This window comes from Ixodes scapularis, unplaced genomic scaffold (assembly GCF_016920785.2).
Source record: "Ixodes scapularis isolate PalLabHiFi unplaced genomic scaffold, ASM1692078v2 PGA_scaffold3__209_contigs__length_174095766, whole genome shotgun sequence".
Taxonomy (NCBI): Eukaryota; Metazoa; Arthropoda; class Arachnida; order Ixodida; family Ixodidae; genus Ixodes; species Ixodes scapularis.
Genome location: NW_024609868.1, coordinates 83,277,524 through 83,299,735, shown reverse-complemented (window position 1 = coordinate 83,299,735; position 22,212 = coordinate 83,277,524). Strand labels below are relative to the sequence as shown.

The window sequence follows — 22,212 nt, the reverse complement described above, 5'->3', positions numbered from 1 at the left end:
GCTTGATTAGTGTAGCATAGGTCGGTCTCTCAGGCCGCTGGTTTTCAGTTTTGCTAGTCAATGTGTCTTGCGTTGTTGAAGAAGACCCTTCACTTTTTCTGGGCAACTCGGGCCAGTCGGATGCTTGAACTGCAGCTTTGGCACTATAATAATCGACTGCATGTTCCTTGGCATAATTCCTCGTCTTTTTTTCTTGCTGCCATTTAGAACAGGATGTTGATGTAGCAGAGTGAGCGGCTCCGCAGTTTACGCACTTCTCTTGAGCAGTGCAGGAGTCCCTGTCCTCGTGCATGTTACCGCAGCGCTTGCACACAGGACTGTGCTTGCAGGAGGCCTCACGGTGTCCATAGCGGCAGCACTTGCGGCACTGGACAGGTTTCTCTTGGAATGGAGTAACTGGATGCCGAACAAGTCCAAGGTAGACGAAGCTTGGCAGCGAAGATCCGCAGAAAGAGATCTTAATTGCCGAACGTTTACCTAGCCGTCGCAAACGTGCAACTCTGTTTTCAGGAGATCTTAAGTTGTTGGTGATCTCCTCGTCAGTCAGCGTAGTGTCCACATCTTTGATTACACCTGTGGCGCAGTGTCTGGGGAGAGGCTCGTATGCTTTGACTTTGATTCCGCAGAGCTCTGTGCAGCGTAGCAATCCTCGTGTTGTCTGTCCGTTTCTCACGTCCACGGCAACGAGATTGAGGCGGCTGTTGTACCTGATCTCCAGGATGCATTCCGGGAACGTCTTCGCCAGAGTATTGGAGAGTCTCAGGCTGCTCAGCGACGTAATAACTTGGTCCTGTTCGACTGGTGTAAATATAACAGTAAGTCCTTCAGGTATTACTGCAGTACTGCGGACTGTTTCAGCGCTTGGGCTGGAATTAGGGCTGTTCTTTTTTCGCTTTTTCCTGGCGACATTAGTCCAATCCAAGTCGCCAAAATCGGAGAGTTCTATGTCACTGGATGGCACGATGACTCGCCGCGAAGAGGTTGTAGCGCATTGCTGACCTGGAGTGATGTCCTCTGCGCTATTCATGGGTGTGTCCTGTTCTGATTCAGCGATTGAGCTGCCACAGACGGACGAAGGCAGACTGTACTGATCAGTGGAGGCGCGATGACTGGAATGTGGCGAAGGTGGCGGTGGCCCAGTAGACATGGCCATGGTCGATTCACGGGCACCAGGGCAAGCCCCAGTGCGGCAGACCTCACCGTGGACAGGAGTAGGCAACGTACGAATGAAGTTCGAATGTTTCAGACCGTCCTATAATATTAAAATGTTGATCCAGAAGAGCGAGGCTCAAAAACGCAACCGACTTCCTGGAAGGGCACCATATTGAACTAGAGTATTCAAGCACAGGCCTAATAAAACTTTTATAAGCAATAAGTTTAGTGTCAAAATCAGCAAATTTTAATTTCCTACGACACGCAGACAAAGTGCCCCTCGCTTTGTTAACCGTTAATTCTAAATGCTGGTTCCAGTTCAGTTTATTGTTAAAAAGAAGTCCTAAATACTTGTACTCCTCGACCCGCTTTACTGATTGTCCATCCAGTAAGTAAACAAATTGAATTGGCTTTTTTTTACAGGACACTGTCATGACGGCTGTTTTCAAAAAAATTAACTTCATTTGCCATTTTTTAGTCCAACACAGTATCTCATCCAAAGCCTGCTGCAGTGTGAGATTGTCGGTATGGCTTTTTATTGTTTTATATATAATACAGTCGTCAGCGAACAATCTAATCGGGACATCAATATTGGTTGGAATTTCTGACAAACTCCTTCACAAGTATCTTGGACGATACACTGTACGTCACCAAACGCCCCCTTGTCAATTGCTCCATTGCGCCGCTAAAGCCGTCAACCGATCGGCGCTGCGTGGCGCTCCAAGACGTTCATGTCCGTCGCATGAAACCCTTCGTCCAACGCTCCGAGCATGGCGCAAGTTCATCACCATCCGGACCAATCAATCGCCTCTCTTTCATCACATGACCACGCTCCCTGCGCATGGCTATGGTCGGTAGCGTGATGACGTGACAAAAGATAGACGTATCACATTGTCCAACAAGCACGTATACCTTCCACCGCACTCGCAGCTTACAAGTGCTGAATGGAGTATACTATTTTATAATACTATGAGAAGTGATGCTATTTTGTTCTATACTTTCTTGTTTGCTAGTTAAATGTTAAAGTATAGACTTCCAAAATTATTGAGCTGTCTAGATGAAAAATAAAATTTTTATAAAAGGCATCCCAGTCTCCGAACTTGCTGTGCATTTTATGGAACTATGAAGAGGAATATTACTGTCCTTGTTCTATAGTATTCATTGTTTGTTTGTTTGCACCTACTAGCTGCGTGCTTGTAAAGTGCACCAAGGTCTCGTTAACATGTTTCGAGACAGCTTTGGTCCCCCCCCCCCCCCCCCCCCCCCCCATCGATGTAACATCAACGGTAATAAAACGTAATATTATTATTAAAAGATGGACGCGTATACACGGCGCGAAATTCATTACGTGTATGTCGTTTTGTTTCTTTCAGTCGCAGGGCGGGCGCGGAGCGAGATGCACGAGGGCCTGTACATCGGCAAGATAAACACGTACGCGCACCAGGTGTCAGGGCAGGTCTACGCCATCGACGAGTACACCATCCTCATCAAGAACTTCTTCTACGATGGCCTGGGCCAAGGTAGGCCGTCGCTCGTATATGCAAGGTTTGCGCTACCTCAGAGCGCGGAGCTTCGATTGGAAGGATTAGGGGGTAGGCGCAAAGGCAACCTGCTGTTGTCTATATACTCACTGTTCGAGCTCGACGCACCGTTATCCCTGTGCCCTCTGATCTTACTTCTCTTCTTCAGTTTCTCTCCTTATACCGTATATATAAAGTACCGCGTTTCGGATAATAAAAAAAAAAAAGGAAAAAGCTTAAAAAAAAATCTACTCGCTGGTAAGATATTCCTAATTTCTGATTTTCTGAAATAAATTCAAAATATCGAGTTCACAATAGCAAAATAAAAAGACGTGAAAAAAAAAAAAAAAGGCGGTATTTTACGAGTAAATTTTGAGAGCGCACAAGGTCGGTGCTCCTGGGGAGTGGGAGTCCTTTGAAATTTCGGGCTATTGGCCAATGGGAGTTTCTCGTTTACCTTGTCAATACTGTATTGGGGCCAGCCGAACTTAGGAAAATAGAACACACAGAGCAAAAGGGACAGAATACCGCTCGTGTCTGTCCCGTTTTCTCTCAAACCAACAAGCTCAACCAAAACCCATTATCTCGTCAAGGTTCATTCGGAACAGCGCATCATGCGAAAAAGAGCCACTCTTCGGTTTCCAGTTCGGACCATACTATATTTGCTCCTAAAAGGAGGAAGAGAATTGCATTTTTATAACAGTGAACGCTATGACCCTGTAGGTTCCCTAGGAGAGGGGCAGGGCAGCAGAAGCTTCTTTGCTTGTCACCGACTAATACCCGTGCCACACGGGCAACTCGAATGCCATTTACAACGAATGACATTTGAGCGAACGGCCAATCAGCGCACGACACTCCGGACGTAGCGCATTCCACGCTCGACAGATTGCGAGCTGATTCGCCGATCACACAAATGTCATTCGTTGTAAAAGACATTCGATTTGCCCGTGTGGCACGGGTATAAATGTCCAGGTGTTTAGTTATTTCTAAGTATTGACGTTATTTGAAGCAACCCTGTTTTTCAAGATTGGCCATGGGACAGCAAAAGCGCCTATGCCAAATGCAGCTGCAGACGTATCATTCGATAAGGTATGGTTATTATAAATTTAGGGTACGTTTGTGTCCGGATATTATTTATTTGTATTATTTATTTATTTCAATACCACCAGGGCCCCGGGGCATTACAGAGGGGGTGGACATACAGTATTGACTCAGTAAAAAAGTTCAAACGAACAAGGCAACTTTGTTATAAACGTTTGTTCGGCATGATCTTAGCAAAAGTGTGTAGTTAGTGTTCTTTAATTAAAACAATTGATGGACTAGTTACTAATGATGCGGGAAGGTGGTTTCATTCATATGACGTTCTGGGTATGAAAGAGTCGATGTAAGCTGACGTTTCACAATGAAATATGCCAACTTTAAGACTGATCGATGCGGGGAGAAATGAAAGGGGGGCTAATGCATAGTTTGCCTTCAGAGAAGCGTTGAATTTATACATTTTATGAAAAAGGCATAAAGGAGATATTTTACGGTGTGAGGATAGAGGCAGTGTAGGTTTCCTAGATGAAATACTTGCGGTGCGATGATAGTTACAGACCGTAATTTCCCTACACCCCCGCTACGGGGGTGTAATCTCCAACGACTCCTCTACTCTCAATCCTCCTAACCCTCCCCCCCCCCCCTAAAAATTTAGGCACCCCCTAAGTTTAATTACTGAAGAACCCCCCCCCCCCCCCCTGGTTACAGGCTATGAAGCGTCCGGCGCGAGTTTGCAGTGCTTCAATGTTTGTTACTAGCGTTGAGTGACCGGGATCCCAGATTGCTGCGGCATATTGCAGCTTTGAACGTATCAAAGTCTGGTACATAAGAAGTTTCAGTGACATAGGGGTTAAAGAAAAGTTTCTTTTTAAATATCCAAGCATCGAATCAGCATTACTGATTATATTATCAGAGTGAGTTTTCGATAAATTAGAAGTGATGCACCAAGATACTTGAATTAAGTTACAAATGGGAGCTGAGTTTTAAAAATTTAGTATGGTGATGGTCACGTGTTACGACGAGACATCCTCATAGTTTTACATTTGTTAGCATTGAGAATCATTTGCCATAAGTTACACCATTCCGAAACCGCGCACAAGTCAGCCTGAAGTGCCGCATCGAATTCGTTAGTAATTTCACGATGTATTACACAGTCATTATAATACAATAAAGTGCAAAGGCGCAAGCGAGCTGGACAACAATGAGGAAAATAATCCCTGGAGAAGGGGAACAAGAGGGAGAAAGGACAAACACAAATCTCCAAAGTTTAGAGATTTGTGTTTGTCCTTTGTCCCTCTCGTTCCCCTTCTCCAATGATTATTTTCGTTATTACACAGTCATCTGCGACTAAGCTAATATAGGATGATACACACATAGGTAAGTCGTTAGTACACATAAGAAACAGGTGGGATCCCAAATTGGACCCTTGGGGAACACCGGAGGTAACAGGATCGAGGCAAGCATTTTCTTTATTTGTAGTAAAAACTATGATAGATTAGTTAGAAAAAATTTAATCCGAGACAAAACTTTTGGATCAATATTAAGTTTATCAAGCTTAAAAAAACAACAGTTAGTTATATACTTTGTCAAAGGCCTTGTAAAAGCCGAGAAAGACGCAGTCAACCTGATATCCACGGTTAAGGTTGGAGAAAAGATCATTAATAAAAGTTAGGAAGTTGAGTTTCGCAGGATAACGATTTCCGAAAACCATGTTGTGAGGCCAAACAAATAATATTGGAATCAAAAAAACTAACTAGATTAGAATAAAGTATGTGCTCTAAAATTTTACAGGGCGTGCTGGTTAAGGAAATGAGTCGATAATTAAGAGGGCTATGTTTGTTACCTTATTTACAAAGCGGAACCACCTTTCCTATTTTCCAATCATTTAGTAAAATGCCCAGGTCAAGTGATTGTTCAAAATGTTTTAGAAGAAAAACCGAAATGTAACATTTTGTACTTTTAAGAAATTTAGAGCTTATGTTATCAACATCATACGACGAGAACATTTTTAGATCATCGATTAGTTTAACAATCCCGTCATGTTCAGAAACAATTAGCGGATCCATTGGAAGGAAGTTGTCAACTGAATGATCAAGGCCTGTGAGCATGCATCTCTTCTTCCATAGAAGGTTATCTGAGTCGAATGACGTCAGCTCAGATATCGGACCCGAGCCCGAAGCCGAACGTCCTTCGATGCGCTGATTGGTCACGAGGCCCAGCCGAATGCTGACGCACACTCGTGTTCAATCCGCGTCTTCGCTCCATCTCACTGTGATGACGTCAAAGCTCGAGTGAACCGTCTCTGGGTAGTCTCGGTGGTGTTGGCTGTACACAGCTGTTTGTGTGACGGAGTTTGGTGGTACGTCAAAATCATCGATGCAAAAGGCAATAGACTTGTTGCTAAATTACCCGAGCATCAAAGAGAATGCTGGAAACCTAGGTACACGCGCCACACGCGCTCGCCTTCCCCCTATAATAGATTCGAAGTAAATAACTAAGATAAAGCGTTGACGAACGGGTGTGAAAGATGCCATTTGTTTTAAGCGTTTGCTCTATAACAGCAACTGCTGCAGACGCTAGCACGTGCAGCGCGTGTAACTACACTCGCAGTATGCTCCTTGGTACTTGGGTAATTTAGCAAAAGGCATATTAGTATAAAGAATAGGGGAGTGGCTCAGTCACCGAAGGTACTGGGATCGTAGAAAACGACGGTTTAATTGTTATTGCATCTAGTGCCATAGCCTCCTCTATGCTCACAAAGCCTGCCAGTTCGACGACGGAGCCATATAGTGACCGGTCGCCGATTTGGAGTGCGAGGATGTGGTAACACAGAGCATCAAAGTGCCATTTCTCAGGGAACTTGGACATCAGCGCACAGCTCTTGCAGCGGCGAGAACCCGAAACACCCTTGTTCGCTCGGGAGAAGTGTGTTTCGGCGTCTCGCCGCAGCGGGGCGCCAGTCACGTAGCTCTCCTCTCATCCGTTGTCTGCCTCTCAACCTTTTCCATTTCGGCGGCCGCTTATCGTGGCGATCTGCCAGGCTTTGTCAGTATATAGGAGGCTACACCAGTGCTAATGAATGTCTCTTCTTTCTCAAGATGGACAGGCAACTAACCCAGAAGAAAGCGGGCGTCTCACGAACCTCCTGCAAAGTACTCGGTTCTGGTGGCACGAGAAGAGCGATATCGTATTCCTCTGTCGAGCAAAGAAAGAGTTCCGTCTGCATGCGCGTTGTCGGCGTGTGGGCGCTTGCTTTGTTTGCGCGTTTTGCGTTTGCGGAATGCGGGCGGCCCGGATCACGCCTTGCCCCGTTCCACCCGTGCTCAATCAATCGGGGCGCGAACTAGCGCGCGGAGTCACGCAAGTCTTGGAGTCTCGTGACTCATTCTGTTTTTTCGACCTTTCAGACACGTTCTTCTGGGCGGGTTCGAGTGTGCGTCCGAGCAACGTGGGCTTCATCGTGCCGGACGAGGAGGGAAAGTAAGTGCGCGTCAGCTCGGGCCCATCTCGACCGTTCGTGGGAAGGACACGTAGGGAGACTTTTGGCGGCTCATCTGAGCGATCACCGCAAACAATTACAGTCACGACAGCAACGTTAATTACACAATTAAAACGACAATGGCAAAAGGAACAACAAAACTATTCCCGGTTCCTTTCCGTGTTCTGCGAAGGGACTGCGGCGAGCCAAGGCGCTGCACAAAGACTAGACGCGGTGCATTGCACATTAACAATGACGAGAGGGACGCCACAATGTTACGTGACATAATAAAATATCACACGATGTCAGTGTCATTTAACGCCATGGTGTATTTTGACGTTAAAGTGTCGCGTGACGCCTAATCTTGAAGTTACGTCATGGTGTGACGTTGACGCTCAGGGGGACATTTTTTTCCGCTAAATTTATCGGAAAAATTTATCAGCTCCGACCTGCACGAAACACACCCCGGGATCCGCTGAGAAACTTCGTCAGCAACGGCTGTCACTATGAGATGAGATGTCATCATCAACATCACCGCACCAGCAACAACACATACAGAAAAGCACCAAGAACTGTCGAAAAGGAAGTCCCGTGCGTCTTTTAAGTACGTGACTTAAATTAAATGTCAATTTGGTTTTTGCAGGTCGAATTCTTGATGTGACCTCGATTAATTAACCTTAAGAAAGGGGTCCTCAAACTTTTCGACCTTGAGGAACCCTTATCTGCCTTGAACGGCAGCTGAGGAACACATCCCTGTGTCGACATTGTTGCAGTAAAGCAGTGAAGAAGCCTACGCACCTTGTGAACGATGAATCACATCCTAGGGAGTGTTCAGCTCGTAGTACTGCGTACATACTGAGTGGCTCATCCCCGCTAAAATAGGCCTAAATATATTTCGGAGCAGGATCGGTCAAGGAAATCTGGGAATTCGGGGAAGCTATAAGGGTACAGAACCCCCGGGTACCTAGGAACCAAGTTTCAAGCGAACCTTCCGCTGTAAGACAAGCCGGAAAAATTGGCGCCTGCACATAGAAAGCTAAAACTTTAATTGAATGGACACTGAGCAAGTCATTTTAGCGCGTGAAACTTCAAACCGTACAACTGCTCCTGCAAAAAAAAAAAAAAAAATAAAAATAAAAGTTAATTGTTTAAAAGAAGGTTGGGCCCGTTCGCGGACGACCGAGTTAGCAACGCTATTTACTTGTGGCGCCATCTTCCGATGGGCGCAGTCGAGCAGAAGACGACGCACCCTGTTGGGTGCTCGCTGAGCCTATCAGGAGATGCGCCACAAGTAAGTAGCCTCTAGAGACAGCTTGGGGACAGCCGATAGTTATACCGGGAGTACTGATTTGACGGGATTCCAGCTGAACAGATGAAGAACCCGTCTTTTCTCAACAGCAGTTGCACTTGAATACAGTTGACATGTTGACCACTTGTCAGAAACCAACATGTCGATGAAATATATATATATATATATATATATATATATATATATATATATATATATATATATATATATTTACAATGCAGTGAGGTATGAGGCGCGAAAAACACACACACACACACACAAAATAGGCACACGGATTATGAGTTTTAGCGGTATACGTTATTCGTTAAGATTAATGACTTTTGAGAAAAGGAATGACCTAATGACATTTTGCTACGTTTTGTATACACAAATACAGCATTTAAGCACATCGGGTGCCTGAAACACAGAGGCGTGTTTGCGTCGTATAAAACACGCCGACGCGTTATTGATTTTTTTTTTTTTTTTTTACTTTTTGATGTTTTAGAAACGTTACACGAAGCTTTCTCTGATCAATTTTTGTTTCAAATGACGTCTACGAAATCTAGTCTTGGTCCAGCATAGACTGGTCATTATAATTAAAAACAAATATTCTCGCAACGTGCCAGTGTCGTACACGTTTAAAAACAAGGGAAAGGTAAACTACATTTACAAGTGCACTAGTTTAAAGGGCAACTCCGCTTTATTTTTGTTTCTGAAAAAAAAAAAAAAGAACAATGCAACCTTCTTCAGTATCACCTGGAAAGACCACACGTCAAATGTTACGACCTAGTTCTGTGTAAATGTTTCTTCAGCGGTTCGGCAAACTTCGCAACGCATCAATTTGCCGAAATCAACGGCGCAGCCAAGGTTACGGCATTGGCGTAGGCAACATTGAGCGAAACTTTATCACACATTTCCCCTTTTTGTATATTTTTACTACTCCGGGCAAGCTAAACTAGTGACGTCAGCAACTTTTCTTCGCGCGCTCAGCGGTGTCCACCTGTTTGGCTTAACGCGCATGCGCAGCGCGCTTATTGGGAGTCGTCCAGCCGTCCCGCCGTAAATACAGCCGTCTCCCGCGTCACAACTGCTGTCGTCGTCTCACCGTCACACTCAGAATTTCGTTCACACAACGTACGCAGACTGATGCCGCATATGTGCATGCGTCGTCGAATGTCGTAGAAACTAAAACATGGTGAAGAGTGTGGTGCAGACGAGTCTTGCGCCAGGCACACGTCCGCCCCAACGGTAACACGCCGGCACGCCCCAATCCCGCCCATCGTTGCGTAGTGGATCACGTGACCTCTCGTACCACGTCTTTAACGGCCCGAGGCCAATGTTGCCAGACGTAGCCGAAGTTTTTTTTTTTATTTCTGTTTATGTTTAAAACAATATATATATATATATATCAATTTTTGCGAAAAAAAATAACGTGATGCCATTTATTAGTGCTTTTTAATGCGTAATTACTCATCATCTCAAAATTTTTGGAACTTAGCGGAGTTGTCCTTTAAATGATATTAAGTGAGCGATTCTTTGAAGCCGAAAGTAATCGGAGGCCAGAACACCGTTACATCTTTTATTAGTTCGCTGAGTTTTGTAAAACTTGCGGCGTGTTTCCTTCTTTTCAAAATAAATGCTCCATTTGTATCTCAAAGTTCTTTTTCTGTTCTAATTTTATCTTCTGCAAGACACACCAGGGACGATTGCCATCATATTAATTAATACAGAGGGTAAAAAAATTACCAGCCTGATTACTTCAAGTCGAAAAACAAACGCAAACACGATACTTTTAAATTAATTTAGTAATCAATCCGGTAACTTGTACTGTAGAAGTCTGTTTTGCGAGTATTTCTTCCAGTAAGTTGACTCTGGCTATGTAAATAATAGCAACAATTTTTTTTTTTCAATTTTCTTTTTGTATTTGTATTTTTCTCTCCACACTACCCTCAGCTGTGCCAACTTTTATATCACTTATACCTTTCTGTACCGAGCTCACTCCACCTGTAACGATACAGCGCCAAGGAGCTGGTGTCGTAGAAAAGCCGACAACGGTGGTGTTGTGACGGGAAACTCCTGATTGGTCGATAGGATCATGACGTCACAGCCATATGCCCTCGCGCGGGAATTTCAAACAACTCACAACGCTCACGTAAAACGTGACGTCTCGCGTGGTTTGAAAGTGATTAAAAACATGACATGTAATGCGAATTAAAGGTCGCCGCATGTCTCAAATGATTTCACCTTATAAGATAGTTTATTTGTCTTAAAGAATTATAGGCGGGATTCCAACCCACGACTGTTTCGGTTGCGAGCCAGACACGCTACTGACTAGGCCATGTCTACCGCACTTCGTGCTCACTGGCAGGGAGAGTATCAGAAGCGAATGGGAAGGCGATGCGAACGGGGCCCGATATCGCTATCGCGTTCCACTCTTAAAGGTTAAGCTAAAGCGTCCTCCAAGATTTTTTATATTCCGTGCAATTAAACGGCCATGATTTCATTCATTTGTTGCTCCCGGGTTGCTCGCCGTACAGGACCAACAAGCTGCAGCCGTACACAGACAAGGACATCTACCTGCACCTGCCAGACCGGAGGAAGATCACGAGCGTCCGGTGGCTGGCCATCTGGAACCTCAGGGAGCACGTGAGTGATGCCTTGCCCGTGGTTTTATCTTGCCGTATACGGCGAGTAAGTTCGTCTGCCCATTGCACTGAGAGTACAGCGACGTCACGCCGCCGAATTCTGATTCGAGGGTATAGAGCAGGGGTCTCAAACACGCGGCCCGTGACTCCCCGGGATGCTGCCCTCTAGGATCACACGGGTGCGAGCCCCCGTTGCCATGCCTCGAGCTCCACATGCGCCATAAATAAGAGTTTTATATCGTCAATTCATTTCCGCTCGAAAAGAATCTCTGCTCATTATTACGTGTTCGTAAGTTTTGTGCTACTATGCTTCTTTTTTTTTTTTGACGGAATTTTATTTTGTTTAAATATTTGCTCCTAAGCCCTTTCTGATGTAAATCAACCGGAATGGCGCTACAACTACTAGGCTACAAGTGCGAGCTCTTTGCTCAAGGAGGCATCTGGGCTGCACAAACTCTTGTTCGGCAGGAGCAACTGTCGAAGATTAAGCTATGACCTCGGGCTTGTGGCGGTCGGAAATACCTTTAAACTGCAAGTATTTTCTTATATTGCTGCTATAAAAATCGCCAGGAAAGCAAAAACTGTCATTGAAAGTCCTTTTATCTATGCTTGTTGAGCATAGTGAATTGTGCGAGAGGTCGAAGACGGTGTGCTTGTTCTCGTTTTTATTGAAAACGGCAAGTAGGTTCGTATTTTAAGTCTTTTTATAACAGCAGGCGGGGGCCCAAAGTTCTCATATGTGCGAGTTAAAGCTACAAATTGCAAAAAGGAGCTTACAAAAAGCAGAAAGCACAAGGTTTCTTCTGTAGAAAATCTCCGGGGTGTCACTGGGACATTCGGCTGTTTTGCAATGTGGCACATTACTTATGTTTCTTCATTCCTTCTTTACCTCAGATTAAAAAAAAAAATATATATATATATATATTATTATTATTATTATTAGTTTTTTTAATAGCCTGACGTTGCATTAGAACTACAAAATATCTACCTCAAACGCAAACTATGGTTCTCAAATAAACTACTGTTTGTTCGTTTCTTGTTTACCTGAAAAAAAAAAAAAAATGTATAAATGCCCCCTCCCCCTTCCCGATGGCCCTCGTTCTTTCGGGGGTGAAGTATCAGGCCCCCGCACTCGATTGAGTTTGCAATGGCTGTCTCGCGTCCTTTACGGTTGTCTGATATACAGTGGTTCTTTACGAACGAGTACTCGGTCTTCGAGAAAGGGGGGAGAAAATACTTCGGGGGGAAGGGTACGTTGATCGACTGCGTCACGACTATTCGCGTTCCATCCCCACGCGTTGCGCAGAGTTGGAACTAGGTGGCGGCAGCTCCCAAAGAGCGCTTGAACGTTTCCGGTAGTGAATTAAGTTGAAGGTTTTAGCGGTATTTGGCTAGATAAAATCAACGAACCATGCATAAAAATGATAGCTTCTAGCACTGTCAGCACTATTTCAAGCTCAGGGTGAAAAAGAAAAAAAAAATGATTCGTAAGAATGGAGGAAATATACCCAGACAGTAAGTAGGCCAGGGCTGCTCTATAGATGGCGCCAGTGTATTACCTCGTCTTAAGCAGTCGTAACCGGTCGTAACGCAGTCGGTCCATGAAATTATTTTCCATTTTTTTTCAAATGAAGACACCAAATAATCTTGAATGTTCATAGAACCCGGAGCAGGAATCCGTTTTCGTTTTATAGACTACATTTTTGCACAAAAAACGAAAGAAAAAAAGAAATGTGAAAACTGACGTCTGCTTTCCTCCTCGCCTTGACCGGACTCGGCCACCAACATGTGAAATCACGTGACAGTGACGTAAAGTGTGCCTTTCCACCGGAAACGAAAGTTTTCCCAGCCGAGCGAGGAAGCTGCGTCTGTCAAGCGTCGTCGTCACCTACTAAGGTTTCCATGGACGCCGATTTCTTCGTAGGACTCGTTGGTTTGCGACGCTTGAGCGACCAACTTGTAAGTGTGAGATATAGTCGGCTTTCATTTGCCAAAATTTCACGCCACAAGTTAGGATTTAGCCTTTCTAATCTGGCGTACTATTTTTTTTTCGATCTCATGATCCGTATCCAGTCAGTGAAATGTTGTCTAAAATTGTTTTCTGGTCCCTTCAACAATATACTCTTCCGGATATTCCCGCAAGGCCCCTCGTCAATCTCACATTGCACCGCGCGACGCAGGGAATTGTGGGGCCGTTCCGATGTAGGAACGGGGGGCCGGCTTTGCACGCTCCGTACATCCTGGGGAGTGGCTCGATTCCTTCTCACTTATCACTGCGAGTTCAGAACACAAAGAAAACTGAGCGAGCACAGCACAAAACCTAGGCGTACCCCGTTTTGTTTTTGTCCTGCCTTCTTTGCGTTCCAAAATCGTAGATGCTGACAAATGCTGAACAAAAATGCCGAATCTGCGCGGTCCCCCGCGCAGAGTCATTTGCCTCGGGCACTCCGCGCTTCGCCTCCCCGACCAAAGCTTCCCTGTTAGGAGGCACCGTCCCGACTTCACACGAAAACAAGGAAGTGTTGTGGTAGGTTTTTTGAATATGAATGGTGCGCGCCGTCAACGAAAGTGGCTTGAATTGTACACGGCTCTCCTTACAAAGTACGTTTCTATATCCGGTGTAGCGAAAACCCACTTGAGGGGCATGGAAGAACCATCTATAGATCTAGCCTGGTGCTGGACTGGGTGCAATCGAGTTGAAGGAGCAAGGGGGAGGCGTAGGACTGCTTTGATCAAGTCACCGACCAGCGTGGATTCGGACATCCGAGAACTGCAGGGAGCACCTATGGGTACACGGAAAGATAGGTAACGTGCTGACAGCCGTCTGCATCATTTATGTTTCCGTGGGAAACAACCGTCAAGAAGAGAATAACAATATCCTCGAGTGTGTTCGTCGAGATATACACAACCTGCCCACAGGTCTCTCTGTGCTGATAATGGGAGATTTTAATGGCCACCTGGTCGAATTGGATGGACGGGAAGATTATAACGGGACCATGATGAGACAGTTGGCGGAGGACGTCCAACTGGAGATCTTGAACTTAAGAGAATATTGTGAGGGACAGCACACTTGGATGGTGCGAGACCGCCGGACGTGCATAGACCATGCGCTCGCGTCAAAAATACTTGGGAGCAATCTTCAAAAGGTGGTTGTGGACGAAGAAGGTGAGTGGAGTGTCAGCAGCGATCACAAAAGCATTTTCCTGCACTTCGACACGGTTCGAGGAACTCCAAGTCGTTCACTGCGCAAAGTTGTAACTCAACTACGCGAAGACGACATATTCACTGTCATCCATACTTTTGACGAGAGCACTCGACGTATGCACGCACTAAGCTACGACGACTTCGCAATAGAGCTCAGGACCATTATCGCTAATCACCCCACCGTCAAGAGCGCACGAGGGAAACGAAAACTTCTCCCATGGTGGGATGTCGAAATTAAGAGGTCCATCCAAGTATGACAAGAAGCTAATCGGCGACATAGGCAAGCACTGAGGACTCTTGGAAAACATCCTGTGACCTTGCAACTATGGGAGGAATACAGCAAGTGCAAGATACAAACGCAAGACACTGTAGAAGCAAAAATACAAGCCCATGACTGCAAGGTGATGGCGGACATCAAAAATGCAGGAAAAAAGACCGTCGAAAAGTTCGGGAGATATTTGGGATCTTTGGCTGGCAAAGACAGTATACTCCAGAACTGCTAGATTACGACAGTGGGTATCCAGTTCAGTATATCGGACAACTCCTTGCGACACAGCTCTACACTCTGTTCGAAGTTGCGGATGTAGAAATTTCCTCAGAAAACTGGAAAACTTAAAGCCGAACCATAGAGGACGTTCCATCGTCAGCATGGAATGATGGATTTGTAATACTAGTGGGGCGAGTGCATGTAGATCGTGCACTCGCGCGGTTGAATGGCAGCACTTCTCAGGGCTTAGGCGGAATCTCGGCTAAGGTGCTGAAGACTTTGAGACCCGATTTCCGCGCCCAAATGGCACACCTGTTTAGCCGCATAGTTTGCGGCGATGAACCCATCCCAAGGGACTGGAAGCGTGCCCGAGTCACATTCATTCCTAAGAAAGGCGGCAACAAACAACATCTGCGTGACTACCGCCCACTCACTGTCACAGCTGTATCCTACAGGGTGTTTGCAACCATCCTTAATTGGCGCATCTCATATTGGGCCGAGAGTGTTGGTGTTCTCACCGAGCTACAAAATGGTTTCCGCAGAGATCGTCGACTGGATGACAACTTGTTCACCCTGACCCAATGCATTGAGATCGCTCGGTTGGAAAAAACGGAACCTTATCTGTTGCTTTTTGGACGTTGCTAAAGATTACGACAGTGTTCCCCATTCGTTGCTGATCAAGCGGCTCCAGCAGCTCAACATGCCAGAACCTTGGGTGGAGCTAATAAAGCGGCTATATGATGGAGATCAAGTTATGGCAACGTTCAAGTCGGAGCCTTTTCTGGTGACGTTCCGGTGCATAGGGGACTACGTCAGGGTTGTCTGTTGTCCCTTGTTCTGTACATGCTCTATACATCCGGCATGGAGAAGGGGCTGGAACACACAGGTATTGGCTTTACTCTGCGACACATGCAACACGGAGACATGGTTGAATGGCGGCTCCCCGGACTCGCTTTCGCAGATGATCTAGTACTCATAACCGACAACGTCTCAAATATGAAGAAACTGCTGATCGCCTGCGAAGCGGAAGCGGCTCGGCTTCGACTGCAATTCGATACCAACAAGTCGTCTGTGGTGCTTTTCTCCGGGCAGGGCGAGGGCCTTGAATCCCTCACCATCCAGAACACTGCGCTTCCTGTTAGTAGCCGATACAGATACCTTGGAATGACCCTGACCAGTGCAGAAGACTACCTAGCGGAAAACCATGAAATTCTCAAGGCGTGAGCCATGAGGAAGCGAAATGTGCTACGTCGAAAGAGCCTTTGGTGCTGCGATCGGTATGTAATAACCCGCAAACTTTGGAAAGCTGTCGCTGTACCAGGCTTGACTTTCGCCAATGCCGTTACATGTGCCCCCAGCGAAATCCGAAAATACCTTGAGCAGCGCCAAAAAAAAAAAAGAAGAAGAAAAATCGGACGTCAGGCATTAGGATGCCATGGAAGAGTCGCAAACGAACTGGTCCAAGGAGACCTTGGCTGGTCCTCCTTTGAGACACGGGAGGCCAGCGGCAAGTTGGAATACTACGCCCGATTGCGACACAGGAATGGAGATCGCTGGGCTCGGCGAATTTTCGTATACATTCACCTAAGAGGCGGGCACACAACATGAAGACGCCGTACCATCCGACTGGGCACGAAATACAGGGCTTTCTCAATGTCCGACGAGCCTCCGACAAAGAAAGAGTGGGTTGCCAAGGTGAGAGAGAAAATTAAGACCGTCGAGGCGAACCGGTGGAGAGCATACATGCAAGAACACTCAAGCATGCACCTTTACGCGTCTTTTAAGACCACCATTGCTCCAATCCTCTGGTGTGGTAATACGCTGGGCAGCAGGCTCCTCGCTGAGGCCCGAGGGGGCGCCTTGCGTACCCGCCTCTATCGACGAAAGTACGACAGCAACGTGACCGACACCCTATGCAGTGCTTGTGGGGAAGTGGAAGAAACTATGCACCACTTGGTTCTTGAGTGTCCGGCACTCGCACCGGCAGCAGACGTCAGCGCTTGCATCAAGCAAGCCCTAGGGTTTACTGAGGAGAACGTGTATGTGCAGTGCTCGAAGCGGAGACTCGAGGCCTGGTGGGCAGTACATTGTTGAAACTAGTGGATACACTCCGCTTTCTAACCTTTTATTTTATTTTTTATTTTTTTGGCGTGTCTATTTAGTAGACGGCCGATTCAAAAAGAATCGCCGCATTTATACAATACAATACGATACGACGACGCCTTCCCGCGGCCTGAGGCCCTGCGGAAGCTCACAAGCACGCAGCAAACAAACGGACGCTCCTAAACTTAACTTCACACTTGAAAAAAAAAGAAAAAAAAAAAAAAAGAAAACGGAGCAGTATTTTTTTTTAAAGGAGAAACCGCGTGTTCCATATGTTCCTCCATCAAGGGAGAAAAGTTCCTGGGACAAAACGGAGAGGAAATTTGCTCGCTTTAAAAGGGAGGAAAGTTGCCACCCATTTTTGCTCTCGGAGAAAAGGTCCCTCCCCTAAGAAGAGAGGAAAATTGCTACCTTTTTTCTCCCAGTGGAGGAAACTTTCTCCCTCGTAATATTATTGCTTCGCCAAATAGCGCTCAAAACGGAAAAAAGTAGAAACCCGTCAATATATATATATATTCTTTAAATTTCTCCCAACCTTTAAACGCCACATGGTAGACACACATGAGCACATAAGTCGAAGGAACAGAAAAGGACAGGACGATGTCTCAAACTCAGCTACCAGGTTTATTTAGTCCGCCTTTTTACATAGTCCACAATCAGCCACCACCAACACAAAGGGGCAATCTCTAAACAGTCCAAACACCAAACCCTCCAATACGCAAAGTGGTACTATGGACGGCCTTCAGGCCGACTCGCAAAGATACCTCTACAGTCTCCCCCAAGATTTAACAAAAGGATCAGTACCTACTCTATGCTAACTAAAGTTAAAAAAAAACCGATGTTTTTTTTTAATTGAAGAATTATTGATCCCAAGCCAGCAATGAAGGGGGGACACACACTGAACCTGGAAAACGGGGAAAAAAGTGTTCAAAACACACATCCCGTAATAAAAAAAAAATGCTTTTGGAATTTTTACCGGACTGTAACGGTGCCTAACCTACACAGTTGCCTAGACAGCCGCACCGTCTCCACTTACTAATCTGTTTGCATCATTCCTCTCGTTGTGAACGATTTCTGTTTCCCATCATATTGCAGTGCAGTTGTTACATTCGTGGACACGTTTTGCGACTTCTGTATTCGGTGCACTGTTCTTCACGTTTCTTTTGTGTTCGCTTAATCTGTCGTTGATTCATCGTGATGTTTGGCCTACATACTTAAACGCACGTTCCAGTGCTATCTCATACACCAGTGGATCTCATATGGGGGTCCGCGAAGCTCTGCCTCATCAGTCAAGCCCGGCAATAAAAGTTGTCTTTTTTTCCGGTCCAGAAGGAATGTTTCAGTTTTCGGGCGAGGTTTCTTGTTTATATGTCAATAAGAGGGGTCTATTTCACACTAGCCCTTAGTTATATCCGTTTATTAAATCATTATTATATTTAACCTACACCTTTCCCCTCTTCTCACCACGAACGGGGTCCTCCAATAATTTCGCCGATCCACAAGGGGTTCGTGAAACATCGATAGTGGAGAACCACTGTCATACACAACACCATTCTTGCAATTTACCGATTTTTCCCGATGGTTCTTTTTGCAGTTTTTCGCGCCTGTTTGAACTGGCGTCACTCTACTTCGTCTAAAATCCGAGCTCCAAACGTTTTCGCACATGCCTTCAAGTTGTGAGAAATTTCATGAAAATATGGGATCACAGCAAATCTGGTCCTCTACTTTGTTCCGTTTCTGAACACACACAAGCAGAACACCCTCCACACAACAGCAACAACGCAGCGACACCGGATTTCCATAGACTCTTCTCTACGTACGCTAAGTTCACACTATCTCTATATATGGCAGTCTTATTATGGAATCCGACTTTGCCGGTGAGTGCCATCATCTGTCGCACAAACACGGAGAGGCAGAGGAAATATTACTCGTACTTAATACATTATTTCAGTTTTCTCTTGGAATAGCCCTCATCGACTTAATTCAACACCCTGAGCAAAGCAAATGTAGATTATTAGGCAATTAACTAAAATTTAATAATGATAGTTTCAATAAGTTCGATTAATCATGTTGACAATGCAGCGTTGAGATGTAGTACATTGGTGCTGAACATTGCAATCAAGCTATTGTTTGACTGCAATGTTCACGTCGTCACGGCGTCCCAACTTCTGTCTGCCGAAGCTTCCGTGGACTGCTTCACTGGAGAGCTACCTGCAGCAGAACAGGCGTCTGCCACATCCACCACAATTGTTGGGACGCCGCCAGGATCGAGACTGGCGACAGCATGACACTTCTATGACGTCATCAGGCGGAAATCGAGAGACCACTTTTTGGGACGCGGGGCGGTAAACGCACCAGTCGGAGACGCTGGTACCATAGTTTGAAGCAAACGTGCTGCGAATAGACTCGATAGGTGACCGCAGAAAATTTCGTCGTCGTGTCTGCAGTGAACATCGTGTCTTTTGGGGAACCCCGAGTCCAGTTAATTTGCATCCTTGCAAGGGTGTAGACATTTTGATGCGAAAGCATTAACTGTCTCATGGAGCGAACTGACGTCATCAGTTTGAAGTGCGAAAACGGCACCTAGTTTCCTTCGGTTCCATTGGCTGGCGCGCGTCGACGGGGCTCCCATTGGCCGCTGCGCTCGTCAGTTTCCACGACCACCCACTCCATGCGCTGCGTGTCCATCAGCGTGCCCTTACACGGAGCTTCCAAGGTCACCGTGCCCAGGGGAGCACACGTGCTGGCCGACGACGAAAAGTACGCAGCAGACAAAAAAGGGAGCGGACGAGCGGCTTGAGTGCTTTCGCATTCACAACTCATAAGGAATGCTTAGGTGTACCTCGATATATTTTTTTTTGCTTTTTTATTTCCTGTGTACTAATGGAGTCGAGTCATAACAGTGGGTTTGTGCACTTCTCTTCCTTTCTCAGTCGAACTATGGAGACATCTACTTCCCCGAGGGTTTCGAGCCCCCGTCTCCCCGGCGGATCTCGGAGCTGTCTCGACGAGGAGCGGGTGTTCGGTCCGGCACCGTCGTCATCGTAGATTCCAAGACCATCCAGATCCCGGAATTTTACTTCAACGGGGAGAACACGGGTCGGTCGGGGTCTTCTCAGACCCGTGGCGACATGTCGCACTTCGAGTCCAGTCTGGGCATTTTCAGCGTGCGCAGGAAAAGATGTTCAGAACGTCTCGATTATTAAAAAAGTTTTCGCGAGTCGATGCCGTCGTTCCGCAACGCCCTTTGCAGCTCGCTATACGAGGTCTGGAACTCTGCGAACGATATGATGTTTTAGTAGGAAGTTCCGATAACTCCGATAATGATACGAAGCATGCGCAAAGTCGCCGGCGGAGAATCAGGTATTGTTACCGGAGTTACCGGAAGGCTCTACTGAAACTTCTTAATAGGGAGTCTGGTAGAGCGCTCCCATAACTCCGATGCGATGCCTACGCCTTTGCGTAGGCATCGCATCTTCACCGGGTATCGTTATATCGGAGGTAGCGGAACGATCAATCGACTAAGACTTCTTAATAGGGGTTTTTTGTAGATCGTTTGCGCCGTCCCTCAACGCTCTCCAAAAACCCGCTAGGATATTCTATAACTGCAATCATGGCTAGCGGCGCAGCCGCGTCTTTGTGGCGAAGATCTTAGTAGAGGCGAAAAAAAAAATCTTTGTAAACTCCATATTAATACTGTAAACGCAGTAGGGATAAGAAACAACTTGATTGACTTCCTTTTTTGTTATGAATAGTTATATTATATGAATAATCATAGAACACAACAAAGAATGCACCTATACCCATTTTCACCTCAAGAAAAAATCAAGTTTTGTGCATTGTTCATACACGGCGCAAAGTAGTTCTTACGAGCTTTGGTTGTCGGAGGAAAAAGCGATGCTTTTGGCGTTTTGAACGCGCACGTCTTGATAAGGTTACATATATCTAATCTAAAATTCACCTACATATATCGTAATTATCAACATAAAGGGGGAAATTAGTAATGATTCGTCAGGAGCCGGACTTTTTTTTTTACTAGGGTTCTTAAAGTGAAAACAGGTATAGTCGATGTAAATAATTTATTATTGATCCCTTTGTTTCGGTTTCCATAACGGAACGAGAATCTCGTGATGACAGCACGTAACAGGGATAGCCAATGTGGCGGCTGTCACGTGGTCCCTCCAAGTTAGAGGGGAGGGGGGGAGGCTTCGCGACAAACTAAGACACTAAGAACACCCCCCCTCCACTTCCTTTCTCTGCTCCCCAGAAACTGTGACGTGCCGGAGGCTTCGTTGTCCGCACATGGCAGACACGCATGTTTGTGCCCACGTGACCTCCGCCGTTCGCTCTCTTTTGTGTCGGGACAAGCATTTATGCCAATAAGGGCGTCAAATGCTTTGAGATTATAGTGTGTATTTTTTGTAATCTTTTCCTCGATCTCCAGATACGTACTTCTGGGTCGGACTCGGGCCACAGCCAAACAGCGCTGGACAGAAGATTCCAAACGAAAAGGGATAGTGAGTTCAAACTTTTGTGTGTGTGTTTTTTCCCCATAAGACAACGACATGGCGAACGTGTGAAGACTTGGTTCTCAGGGCAAGACTAAATCTCGAGAAGATAAACGTCCCACAAATAGTAATTAAGGTACCGTTACCTTCGTTAACTTGAAATCTAATTGTGTTAAGGTACAACTGATTGATCGGAAATGGGCTTATATAAGTTACGAAGTACCGCTATGGTCTTACAAACGTAGGCGTATATTACAGTTTCTCACCTTGTATCGCGGCGCAACACCTTTTCTATACCTTTTTTTCGTGGCGTTCAGAACACTCAAATTAGGGGTGCCGAGAGGGTGCAGTCATGGTCTCTGAAAGCTTCAGAATGAAAAACAGCGCGAAACACAAGGGCACAGAGGAGAGAAATACATACAGGACAAGGCGCTGCCGTTGTCCCAACTACCCATTCTTGCAATCTCTGGAACCGCCTTTTCGGAGTTTTGTTTGTGATACAAGCGATACAAGTCCGATGCCTCGTCACCAAGTCCTTCCTCTTTGCGCAGTCTGGAGCCCCTGCAGAGGTACGAAGAGAAGACCATCGACCTGACGCTCCCGGGCAAGATGACGGTGTTCGACATCGACTGGCTGAGCGTCTGGAACGCGGCCAAGGAGGAGAACTACGGCTCCGTCATCATCCCGCACGGCCAGGACATCCCGCCCTCGCAGCTGGGCTCTGTGGTAAGGACTCCCACCTCCATCTGCCAATCATTAAGGAGCTTTGGTAGGACCTTCTTCCCCTCT

General features: G+C 46.1%; 1 protein-coding gene across 1 annotated transcript in view; it reads left to right on the top strand.

Moving 5' to 3' along the window:
• The first annotated feature begins 2,548 nt into the window (after positions 1 to 2,548).
• The window catches only part of LOC8027049 (protein Skeletor, isoforms B/C), a 59,221-nt gene continuing 39,557 nt past the window's right edge, over positions 2,549 to 22,212 (top strand). The window contains exons 1-6 of the mRNA XM_040499653.2: positions 2,549 to 2,672; positions 7,118 to 7,190; positions 11,014 to 11,122; positions 19,849 to 20,014; positions 21,360 to 21,432; positions 21,975 to 22,149. Coding sequence (XP_040355587.2) covers positions 2,549 to 2,672; positions 7,118 to 7,190; positions 11,014 to 11,122; positions 19,849 to 20,014; positions 21,360 to 21,432; positions 21,975 to 22,149 — 720 coding nt within the window. The remainder of the gene's footprint in view (positions 2,673 to 7,117; positions 7,191 to 11,013; positions 11,123 to 19,848; positions 20,015 to 21,359; positions 21,433 to 21,974; positions 22,150 to 22,212) is intronic.